The following is a 13196-nucleotide window of genomic DNA, read 5'->3' on the forward strand; positions in this document are numbered from 1 at the left end:
TAGCCTGGAGAAAGTTGTAGGTACTGGTGCTGAGAACGGGGCCCTGATGGGGGAGACGCGTGCCGCGGGCGGGGCTCGCAACGGGATATGACATATATACTACACATTAATGCAGTTCGCGGTGTAACAATGTAATGCTCTAATATGTCTTCCATATCAGATCGACACAGGAACATATGTTCATCTAAAATCTCTTCGGGCAAATGTTAAAGCTTAGCTATCCTCAATATTACGGAGGTTAAAAATAAAAGATTTAAAGTTGTATAGAGTGCATTTTAACTCTCCAATTTTTGACAAATTTTAAGCTAAGATATTTGCATGAAAACAAAAGATCCAAGAGGGATGTATAGGCGCCAACCATCGTAACATCTTCATAAGTTCTAAGTTTAATATTTTCTGCACTATTCTTTAATCGAAATCTGTTTGATTTATAGTTATGATCGCATCATGTTGTGACTTTTGACAAAGACTTCATACTTCGGTGTTTCCTTTCAATTTTAGGATGTATTTTGACCCATGACTATAAGTATCATACTAAAAGAAAGAACAATAAGAGGGATTCCTGATTCATGACGGTCATGTTTATGATTATCTTTTAATCAAACTTTTTTTTTTCTAATAATCTCTTCGTATAAAGCAAACTTCAACGGCCAAATCCAAGATGTCCAGAGGCGTAGCATACACTTCCTGTCTGATTAAACATACATTTCATAAAGAGGTATTTGAAATAATGCAAGTTCAACATATTACAGTAAGTGCTTTCAAAATATGAGATCCAAGGAGGGGAGAGGGGGTTGACGCACACCATCGAAAGATCAGCTCTATCTTAAATTGATCTTTTCCGTTCCTTTCTCTTATCTTTTGGACTTTAAAGTCTTGTCAACAGTAAATGCACCTTGTGGTAGTGATTAAAATCATAATAATGGGTTTTAGACTTTTCTTTCAAAGTGAAGACATTATTTACATTTTGAAATACGGATAAAAAAACTTGAACTCTCAAAATAAAGATGGTAACGGGAGGCAATCTCGTTTTCTCAGTCTCAAAATCAAATATACACAACTATTGACCAAGGAAAACCTACACATGAAATTCGATAAAGATCTGTTGTTAATTATAGTACTTTTTTGTTATAAAAAAAACCTACTCCAACAATGTTAAAGGTTTTACACGGCGAAAAACTTTTGACAGGCGCCGCGTAACCTCGTCGCAGTCGGCAAAATCATATCCGATTGAAAAAAGGCCGACCAGCGGCCTCTCATGTTATGGGAGTAAAAAAAACACCCAACCTGAATAAAATACTATCTCTGGCGATTTCAGGGGTAGTTTGGGGGCCATTGATAACATTCCTGTTATAGGAAACGAAAGCACACCCTGACCACGGAATTAGATTATCTAAGTCCGTGGGAAACCCTTGACACGATCCAGTCCATCAACCCGAGTTGTGGTAATGGTGGAGAAGAGGGGATATTGTTAAGCATGTGCACTGTACAAGTAAACATAATTTCAAAGTCATGTTAAATAATTACCGGCTTCTCAGCTAGAGGGGATTTCCAGTAAATCGTCGGACTGGAGAGTCTTGTGTTGCAATAGTTTGAGCCCCAACACGTTACAACAGACATATATACAGTTATTGTACAAAGATATAAAAGTTACACAATAAATTCACATGACGTTAAGCTTCTTTTATTCAAATCAAATATGCATCCAGACTATTACTAGTCTAACCCTGTATATATATATATTTGACACAGCTGTACTTCTCCTCACGGAATGTACAATGCACTCTACAACCTTTATCGTATCATGTTTTCTTATTCTGTGGTCAACATTTTGGTGATGTATCAATTTTACATATAACATGACTTTCATTATACATGCACTTTAAATGCAAGTCATTATTTTTTTTCAATGACTTGACCAGGAGTAGAATCCGGGACCTCTGGCTTACTAGTCTTACACTCTACCAAATGAGCGGAGTGGATAGGAAGCAGCGGCTAGAATTTTACAAGGTGACAGTAATATAGGCAGCTATACATAAACAAGTTCAAAGTTGTTTGGTAGAGAACAAAATGCTTTGTTGTAAATTACCTGTACATGCCATCAACATCAATAACTAGCTGAATTGATAACATTTGAAGAGCTCAACACCATCAAATTCTGTTTGTTATTCTGATTGTTAAATCAAGTTGTAACATTTCTTTATTATTGATGAATTAGATCTCAACTCCAATGACATCAGGGTATAGCCATGCACATATAGAATATATATATAGGTTAAGCTGAATATGGAGGCTATACCATGGCATAGCTTATTTGGCATTTTGAGCTAGGTGAACTGACAAATGCAGTGTATAAATATCAAAACTTATAAAAAATGCAAAAAATAATAGTATAGCAACACATACCAAAATCATAATGTAAAGCTATAAACTGGCAATAATTTAATGGTACACTTGTTATCAATATCAATAGATAAATATTTGTATTGTGTATAAGATGTATAATGTATTCGTAATGCCCACAGGGACCTGATAATTTGTTACAGCTATATTAGGACCTACATTAGTGTATTCAGAGTACCAGAAGAGGACCTACATTAGTGTATTCAGAGTACCAGAAGAGGACCTACATTAGTGTATTCAGAGTACCAGAAGAGGACCTACATTAGTGTATTCAGAGTACCAGAAGAGGACCTACATTAGTGTATTCAGAGTACCAGAAGAGGACCTACATTAGTGTATTCAGAGTACCAGAAGAGGACCTACATTAGTGTATTCAGAGTACCAGAAGAGGACCTACATTAGTGTATTCAGAGTACCAGAAGAGGACCTACATTAGTGTATTCAGAGTACCAGAAGAGGACCTACATTAGTGTATTCAGAGTACCAGAAGAGGACCTACATTAGTGTATTCAGAGTACCAGAAGAGGACCTACATTAGTGTATTCAGAGTACCAGAAGAGGACCTACATTAGTGTATTCAGAGTACCAGAAGAGGACCTACATTAGTGTATTCAGAGTACCAGAAGAGGACCTACATTAGTGTATTCAGAGTACCAGAAGAGGACCTACATTAGTGTATTCAGAGTACCAGAAGAGGACCTACATTAGTGTATTCAGAGTACCAGAAGAGGACCTACATTAGTGTATTCAGAGTACCAGAAGAGGACCTACATTAGTGTATTCAGAGTACCAGAAGAGGACCTACATTAGTGTATTCAGAGTACCAGAAGAGGACCTACATTAGTGTATTCAGAGTACCAGAAGAGGACCTACATTAGTGTATTCAGAGTACCAGAAGAGGACCTACATTAGTGTATTCAGAGTACCAGAAGAGGACCTACATTAGTGTATTCAGAGTACCAGAAGATCTGCTTTCAATAAAAAGCCACCTCCAATCATATATACACGTTTAAGGGGTTTTCGATAAACTTTGAGTAAAAATGCCATTATCTGAATTTATCTACAGTTATATAATTATCAATAGTTATCATGTTAGTTTTTTTTCCAGTTAGGAATACTAATGGTATTTTTTGTGTTTTTATTACAAGTATTTTTGGAGTGTTATGCAATTACATGTTGTCAATACATGTACTAGTAAATGTTATTAAGGAGGCCTGGTAGTCTAGTGGTAGGACGCAGGGCACATGACCGAAGGGTTGTAAGGGTTGTGGGTTCGAGTCACGGCACTGTGTTGTATCTTTGAGCAAGATACATGTACTTAACTCCGCTTGTTCCAGTCTACTTATAATGAGTACATGGTTGGGCAGTGCTAGAACTGTTGAATGCTAGCTGTGAGCGCCGAAATGGCAGCACCAGCTGTCTGCTCCCCAGGGAGTTGAGAAAGATATTGGCTTGTTACAAAGGCCCTGTAACCAGTAGTTCTAGTTACTTACTTATACTAAGTGATATTAATGACATTGAGAGACACATCAATTTTCTCATATTAAATTGCACTAAATGGTGAAATTATCTACAATTTGTATTGTTATATATTATAAATATTATTTATTTAAGCATGTACATGCAGACAACAAGAGAACACAAGTTTTCCAGTCACTGTAACATATAACCTTACATTCACCTAGTCATTAATGTGAGATCAATATAACCAGCATTTGATACATCATAATGGCACTCTTATCTTACAGTCTGTATGAAAATATCAACTAGGAGTTAAATATTTACACTATTCTCAAAAATCATGGCAATGAAATATGACTACCTACAGGTATCTTCTGAAATATCTTTATAATCTGCATATATTTTCCTATTGCTGGAACATACTTTTATTTATTATAACATTGGACATTTCCGCATGTTGAAATGTTCCCGTTGTGGTTCTTTTGATCGCAATGTGGAAATGTTTGCTTTGGTAATGGTTCTGTAATCCATATATCTTAAATCTATTTATTACATTTTTGCCAGTGACATAACTGATTATATTACATACTTACTAATAAATACGTTTTTTTTTGTATATGCGATACGACACAATTGCCCTAACCCATATCAACCCTCGCCGTATCATACCCCAAAACCCTTATCAGCCTGCAAAACCTGTATCACACCCTTTTTGGAAATTTTTCGTTTTTCAATATTTCAAAAGAAAAATAGATCTAAAGATAGTAGTTTTTATGAGTAAGTATGTAATAAACAGAATAAAACACGGCTATTTCCATATCACATCCAGTATCAAACCTCGACCAATATCAGCCCTCGGGCTGATATTGCAGTCTCCAGTTGATACTAGGTGTGGTATGGAAAAAGTCATGTATTATTCTCTATAAATATATATACCTGTATGTGTACATAGTATTATAAATGTTTGCACTACTATCTTATACAACATGAAAACCTGAGCATTTCCACTTTCACAGTAGTCTGAACATACTTTTATATATAGATATATACTCTAATCACACATATCTTATTTAGTCAGATAGTTTGAGATTTATCCTCAAATTTAACCTGAATATATATATTCAATATATCTTTCTGTTTTTATCACCAGTTTGCTATTAGATTACACAATAGGAAGCACACAGGTAGAGGCCCAACCCATACAAAGACCAGCAGTGTGATGTTATGATAGGCTCTGATCACGTACCAGTGTGATGTAATGATAGGCTCCCATCACGTACCAGTGTGATGTAATGATGGGCTCTCATCACGTACCAGTGTGATGTAATGATAGGCTCTCATCATGTACAAGTGTGATCTAACGATAGGCTCTCATCATTTGCCAGTGTGATGTAATTATAGGCTCTCATCATTTGCCAGTGTGATGTAATTATAGGCTCTCATCACATACCAGCGTGATGTAATGTTAGGCTCTCATCATGTACAAGTGTGATGTAGCGATAGGCTCTCATCATTTTCCAGTGTGATGTAATCATAGGCTCTCATCATCTACCAGTGTGATGTAAATATAGGATCTCATCATTTACCAGTGCGATGTAATGATAGGATCTCATCACATACCAGTGTGATGTAATGATAGGCTCTCATCATGTACAAGTGTGATGTAACGATAGGCTCTCATCATGTACCAGTGTGATGTAATGATAGGCTCTGATCACTTACCAGTGTGATGTAATGATAGGCTCTCATCACGTACCAGTGTGATGTAATGATAGGCTCTTATCACATTCCAGTGTGATGTAATGATAGGCTCTCATCACATACCAGTGTGATGTCATGATAGGCTCTCATCATGTACAAGTGTGATCTAACGATAGGCTCTCATCATGTACCAGTGTGATGTACTGATAGGCTCTCATCATGTACCAGTGTGATGTAACGATAGGCTCTCATCATGTACCAGTGTGATCTAATGATAGGCTCTGATCACTTACCAGTGTGATATAATGATAGGCTCTCATCATGTACCAGTGTGATGTAACGATAGGCTCTCATCATGTACCAGCGTGATGTAATGATAGGCTCTGATCACATACCAGTGTGATGTAATGATAGGCTCTTATCACATTCCAGTGTGATGTAATGATAGGCTCTCATCATGTCCCAGTGTGATGTAATCATAGGCTCTCATCACGTACCAGATTGATGTAATGATAGGCTCTCATCACATACCAGTGGGATGTAATGATAGGCTCTCATCACGTACCAGCGTGATGTAATGATAGGCTCTGATCACATACCAGTGTGATGTAATGATAGGCTCTGATCACATACCAGTGTGATGTAATGATAGGCTCTTATCACATTCCAGTGTGATGTAATGATAGGCTCTCATCACATACCAGCGTGATGTAATGATAGGCTCTCATCATGTACAAGGGTGATGTAACGATAGGCTCTCATCATGTACCAGTGTGATGTAATGATAGGCTCTCATCATTTACCAGTGTGATGTAATGATAGGCTCTCATCATGTACCAGTGTGTTGAATATATGGTTCAACACACTTTTACCGATTTGTACAGAAAATTGATTAGGCATTCAGAAAATAAAATCAACTTTAAATAAGTACTATACACAGGGACATTTTTGCCCAGTCAAATTTTGGCCCTTCGACGGTAAAATCCATTTTCTCCGATATTAAATTTGCCCTTGACATTTAATTACTGAGTATAATATGTTGTTTACAATCGTTTACTGTGATGATAAAGTGGCCAACATTACGGAGGGAAAAAGGCGAAAACTAAACTGCAGTGGAAATTTCTTGGTATACAGTATTATTCCACGCAGCAGTTTCAATCCATCTTCAAATCTGAGCTCCTTTACTTTGAGCACACTATCTTATCTTTTATAATGTTGTGTAATCAATATAAAGTAAGAGGAATAAAAAAAATCGACTAGATTTCAAATCAAGTTAATTTTTTTCTCTTCCTATTAAAATAAACGAAGACAATGTAAACCCTTTCTAGTGATCATTTATCGATATCGCAGCTAGCAAGTCATCAGTGTTAATGATCACATCCACATTCTTCACAGTAAACTCTTCATCTGGTTAATGAAAACATCACATCAATATATATTATTTACTCCCTCACATCCACAACTGCAGTAAACTTTTCATCAGTCTTGGTATATATAGATATCACAACCTGCATTTAGTCATACATGTAGTAAACCAAGGGACAGGGAGGCTGTTTCAGTTAACTCCCTCACATCCACATCCAGTCATGGTAACTCTACAAAATGGCTGTTCCAGTTAACCCCCTCACATCTTCAGTCACAGCAACCCAACAAAGTGGCTGTTCCAGTTAACTCCCTCACATCTAGTCACAGCAACCCTGCAAAGTGGCTGTTCCAGTTAACTCCCTCACATCCAGTCAAAGTAACCCCACGAGGTGGCTGTTCCTGTTAGCTTTCTCACATCAACAGTTGAAGTAACCCCACAATGCAGCTGTTCCATTTAACTCCCTCACATCCACAGCCGCAATAACCCTACAAATAGGGTGGCTGTTCCAGCTATGGCTCCTGACAACAAAATACTCTAGAATTAGTACACAGGTTATGTAATATGGCATCCTTGTTAAAACGAAACAGTCTACACTCAACACCTTGCACATGAACCAATTTATTTTTAATTGACATTAGATCTGTATCCATTACCAATACTTTTTGTAAACCATATATTCGAGTCAGAGATGAAATGATTTCTTTCGATCTAGAAAACAATAAGCATTGAAACAAATGTAAATTAAAATAAAGAGATATCTTCAGGAAGTCTTCACTGTTCTTTAAAACAAAGACAAGGACATTGTTAGACCCACCAGCAGCATATTTGAAGACATCATTGCGGTACGTTTCTATCTTGGTGTGCAGAGCAGCAGTGTCGGTGACAATCTTGTTGTTGAGAACTTGTAATTCTTTCCGGTTTTCTGCATGCTGAAGTAGAACATATCTAAATTTAGTATTTGGTACTTCAAATGTACAACACTTCAAATTTTCTGAAATTCTCTTCTTTTTAAAAAAAAATCTAGATCATGTCTTTTTTATGATGTTATAGATTCTACCATTGAGCCATTTTTTCCAAATGTCCTTCATTTGCTGTTATGGCTTGAGCGTGTAATGTTGGCATATATAGTTTGATAGAGTAACAACTAGTTTCATGTTGGATTCATTAATGAGATTTAACTTACTCTAGTGAAGTATGAAATATCATATCATATTATTCTATATCGTAATAAGTACTGTATACATAATGCACAGCAAATTTACTGTTTCTTCTTTTGTAGGGAAAGAAGTGGAAATTTAATTAAACCCCATTTGTCACTTTCAGAACTAACTTAATGATGAAAAAGGTTTGAGCTATTCAGCTACTTAAAACAGTATTACCTGTCTAACCTGAACACTACCAGTAGTCCAGTTCCAATATTTTCTGTAACAGAGTGCTTTTCAGTATAAAGGGTCAATCCCCTTGATGTTTTGGTTTCTTAATTATGTATAGCTTGACTAATATATGTTAACTCTTTCCTTACCGTTGTCGTACAATGTCGCGCACACACGACAACAATATGTGCTTCCTGGTCCCCGTTGTTGTGTACAGATGACAATAAATATGGCATCTGATCCCCGTTATAAGATACTTTAGTGTAACGTGTCTTATGTTTAGCTGGTTATAGCACCCGACAGTCATGTAATCCAATTGAGTGTCGCTTAAATCAGCACCCATCAGTTGGCAACAATATTTTTTATAGGTACAGAGTATAATTTTTTCATTATGTAACCCATAATGTTCGAATTTGCCGCAAGATGTTGCGTTTAGTGGTCTCCGATCTAACCAATATGGCGGTGACTGAATTTGATACGAACACTGGTAAATTCATAACCAAATATTTATTGAGACTTTTTGAAGTAATTATGGATATTTTAATACAAGTCACGATAAAATCTACTTGTATTTAGAAAAAAATTAACAACTTCTTAACCAAAATCTATCCCCATTCGGGACCTGCAATTAATGCTGTTTTGAACACGATGAATAATACCGTTTGTTGTCTAACAAATGTCGATTTCTCAGTCATTATCAGCTGCCAGCTAGTCAAAATGCTGCGAAAATGAAGACTTGTATGTCTTTGAACAACAACATAAAACAATAGCAACATTGGTTCAGGGTTACCTATTTATCAGTGACACCTCATCTAGAAAATACATTAATAATCCGCTATTTGGTTATATGCGCTGGGGTAAGTCTAGTTAGGACATCCGGAACAGAGTTGCAGTACAGAAAGAATTAAACAGTATTAGTATTGTGGAAGCAAGTTTTCTGATTTGTTACAAGGTTCCTAAGAATGTGTAACCTGCTTTTACCAAATCCTGCATAATGCAGAAACCTGTACCAATGACCACGGGTCCTAGCTGCTACAACTATAGGTCACTCCATACATATTCTTTATCCTAACCTGTGTATTGAGAAAACCTGTGGGTACAGGTCTGTAGGAGTTTCTGTTTGAATAGTTACTACAGTATGACGTTAAGATAATACAAGAGGCCCAAGGGCCTTAGCGGTCACCTGAGTTATATCATAGGTACTGGTAGCTTTATTTTATTGTTTAGATGTGATGTGGAATTCAGCATGTAAACTAAGGGAAAAATAATACTTGTCATGTCATCAAATGATAATTTATTTTAAAAAATGGTAAATTTTCCCTTTTGGGCCCCGCCCTAGCCCCTGGGGATAGGGCAGGAATCCCAATTTACAATGTGATACCCTCATAAACCAAAAATAATTCTGACCAAGTTTGAATAATTTCCTACCGAAAATTGTCAAAATATACACAGAAGTGTTATTTCCCTGTATAATTAAACTATAGTAAACTTTACCCCTCCCCAAGGCCCCGCCCTGGCCCCTGGGGTTTGGGTAGGAATCCCAATGTTACAATTTGAAACCATCTTCCTCCCAGGATAACTTTTACAAAGTAAGAATAATTTCCTGCAGAAAATTGCCAAAATATACATAAAAGTGTTATTTCCCTATATAAACTATAATAAACTTTTCCCCCTCCCCAAGGGAGAATGGATAGCTTGGGGGTCCTGAAATTTACAATTTAAAGAAAGCCCCTGATGATCTTTCCATCCACGCAGAGAAAAAAAATGTAGTACCTCTGAGTCTGGAGAAGAAGATTTTTGAAATATTGGTTAATTTTTCCTTTGGGGTCCCGCCCTGGCCCTAGAGGTTTGGGTATGAATCCCAATTTTACAATTTGAAACAATCTTCCTCCAAGGATAATTTTCACAAAGTAAGAATATTTTCCTGCAGAAAATTGTCAAAATATACACAAAAGTGTAATTTCCCTATATTAACTATAGTAAACTTTATCCCCCTCCCCAAGGGCGAACGGATAGCTCGGGGGTCCTGAAATTTACAATTTAAATAAAGCCCCTGATGATCTTTCCATCCATGCAGAAAAAATTACTGCAGTACCTCTGAATCATGAGAAGAAGATTTTTGAAGTAATGGTTAATTTTCCCTTTGGGGCCCCGCCCTGGCCAAGGGGTTGGGGTAGGAATCCCAAATTTAGATTTTTGTAACCTCATCTACTAAGGATGATTCTGGCCAAGTTTGAAAAAAAATCCATCTGCTGGTTCTTGAGAAGAAGTTGAAAATGTAAAAAGTTTACGCACGACGGACGACGATGGACAGAAATGCGATCAGAATAGGTCACTTGAGCAAAGGTCAGGTGACCTAAAAAGGTTACACTCACAGCTTCAGTACTCCGACTCTTCTCCAGATTTATGTCAAGAACAACATTGTTTTTAAGTTTCCCCACCTCATCTTGTAAGGTTTGCTGGAACTGTTTGATCTGCATGGTTTGTTTCTGTAAATAAATAAATCATTCAAATATCTCACATTTCAAAAAAACATTTAAGACAACAATTGTCAATGTTGTTATTTTTGTTAATAAGAGTAAGATGTGGTTACCTGGTCCTTTTGTTATGGTTGAGGAAATAAAGAAGACCATGTGCTAGGTCATGTTTTTAAATAGGAAAACTGTGATGTGAATTTCAACCAGTCAAAATAAATTCACTGATGACTGGAATAATGTGTATTCAGTTTACAATATCCTGAATTTAAATATCAAATAATTAAAAACTTCAATCACAAATATGGTATATTGTCACATTTAAACATATTATAAAATCAACTACTGCTTCATTTCTTAACTCTAATCTTTGATACCTGTTTCACTCTGACAGACAGACGTATAATAACTTCCCTCTGTTTCACTCTGAGGGAGACAGTGGTATTATAACTTCCCTCTGTTTCACTCTGAGGGAGACAGACGTATAATAACTTCCCTCTGTTTCACTCTGAGGGAGACAGTGGTATTATAACTTCCCTCTGTTTCACTCTGAGGGAGACAGACGTATAATAACTTACCTCTGTTTCACTTCGTAGCATGGAGAACTCACTCTTCTCTAGGATCACCATGTCCTTCTTCACTGAGGCAATGTGAGACATAAGCTGTTGGACAGTGATCTCCTGTGAATATATGGTAAAGAGAGCGATATGTCGATAACTTCACTGAGGCAATGTGAGGCATTAACTGTTGGACAGTGATCTCCTGTGAATATATGGTAAAGAGAGCGATATGTCGATAACTTCACTGAGGCAATGTGAGACATTAACTGTTGGACAGTGATCTCCTGTGAATATATGGTAAAGATAGCCATATGTCGATAACTTCACCGACAAGGATGACATCATTGTGAATGCATTGCTTATAATTTGACGCCTGTTAAACACTTTGCAAAATAGATGCAACTATTTCCTGTGATTAACCTTGTCTGTTGATTTCTCTCCAAAATTTCATTGTTATAAAATACCTGGTACCTCCACAGCAGGTAGGTAAACCCATTCATAAGCATTTTGTTTTCAATATTAGTAAAGAGTTTATTTATTTCCCTTGGGTAACTGAACCATGGTTTGTATGATGCCATATGAGAGCATTGTTATGATTGGATGCAAGGGTTGGTCCTATGGCAGACTATTTAGACTTCCTTCATAAAAACCATGGTTGAATTACCCAAAGCAAAAATGATATATATGCCCACAACTTAAGTATTTTGGGAGAAGAAATATCAGTTAATTTTGTCCTGAAGAAACTAAGCCCACTGTAGGGACATAACTGGTTGACACTTCTAACGAACTACAAAAACTTCCTGTTTCTTCACCTGTGGTGATTGAATCTATGACTATATGTAGCCCATTTTACACATCCGCCCTGCACACCTTTTGGTATGCAGAAAAGGGAAGAGGACCAGATTATTCCACCATTGGCTCTACCCTTAACTTTAGTAAACCTGTTGAAGCTGTTGGAACTTGAAGAATTATGTTCAATACCAATACATGTATACGTATAAGGACTAAATAATGTTGTAACGGATGCGTGCCTACAGTTCGTTACCAAGTTCTTTCTTGGACCCAGTAATTGTTGTAACAAACAAGTGCCGACAATATATACAAAATAACGGCCGTCTTTCTGACTCAAATAACTATTACCTAATCTACACCCGGTAGATATTTTACATTAATATACCTCTAACACTAATATAGTCAAAAAGCCAACTAAAACAACTGTATACAATATATCCGTCACCCTGTATCAACAGTAAATAGCCCCTTACTGCGACACCCGTGACTGTGTACACCCTTTACCGCGACACACCTTGACCACGTCACCCTTTACCGCGACTGCCGTTTGACCAAGTCACCCTATAGCTAGCCACTATAAAACCTATGCCTTGGTAAACCCTGTGTCTTGGTACCTGACACCCTGTATCAACAGTACGTCGCCCTGTACTGTGATACCCTGTGACTATGCACACTATACTGTAACACAATTTATTTTGACCATGTACTATAAAGGAATACAGTGGAACCCTAGCTTATGCAGCTAGGCCCAAACTTATACAGCTTGGTCACTGATTACCTTTTTAGAGTTGTTCCTTCTTCTTCGACCGCCAGAGCAAGAGAAGCTTTTCATCTGATGGAACCTCTATTTATATACCTAGCCATCCAATGAAATGCCTTCTTTCATTAGCCAATCAAAACTACTCTTACTTCCTAATTACAAAGAAATAACTAAAGCAAGTCTATACTAACGATCATTTATTGAACAATGTAATTAACAAAGAATCAACCGCTTCATTACCCACGCCTCTGATTCAATGCGTCCCGCATTCACAGTAAGTAAAAGAGCAAATGTATATTTTTGTTT

General features: G+C 36.9%; 1 protein-coding gene across 2 annotated transcripts in view; it reads right to left on the reverse strand.

Annotated features, from left to right (window-relative positions):
* Positions 1-5742: 5742 nt before the first annotated feature.
* The window catches only part of LOC110460369 (mitochondrial calcium uniporter regulator 1-like), a 13409-nt gene continuing 5955 nt past the window's right edge, over positions 5743-13196 (reverse strand). For both annotated transcript variants that reach the window (XM_021513239.1, XM_021513240.1), the window contains exons 4-7: positions 11357-11458; positions 10680-10793; positions 7746-7860; positions 5743-7449 (exon numbers count right to left, since the gene is read on the reverse strand). In XM_021513239.1, coding sequence (XP_021368914.1) covers positions 7394-7449; positions 7746-7860; positions 10680-10793; positions 11357-11458 — 387 coding nt within the window. In that variant the 3' untranslated portion in view covers positions 5743-7393. The remainder of the gene's footprint in view (positions 7450-7745; positions 7861-10679; positions 10794-11356; positions 11459-13196) is intronic.

The sequence above is a fragment of the Mizuhopecten yessoensis genome, unplaced genomic scaffold (assembly GCF_002113885.1).
Source record: "Mizuhopecten yessoensis strain PY_sf001 unplaced genomic scaffold, ASM211388v2 scaffold10371, whole genome shotgun sequence".
Taxonomy (NCBI): Eukaryota; Metazoa; Mollusca; class Bivalvia; order Pectinida; family Pectinidae; genus Mizuhopecten; species Mizuhopecten yessoensis.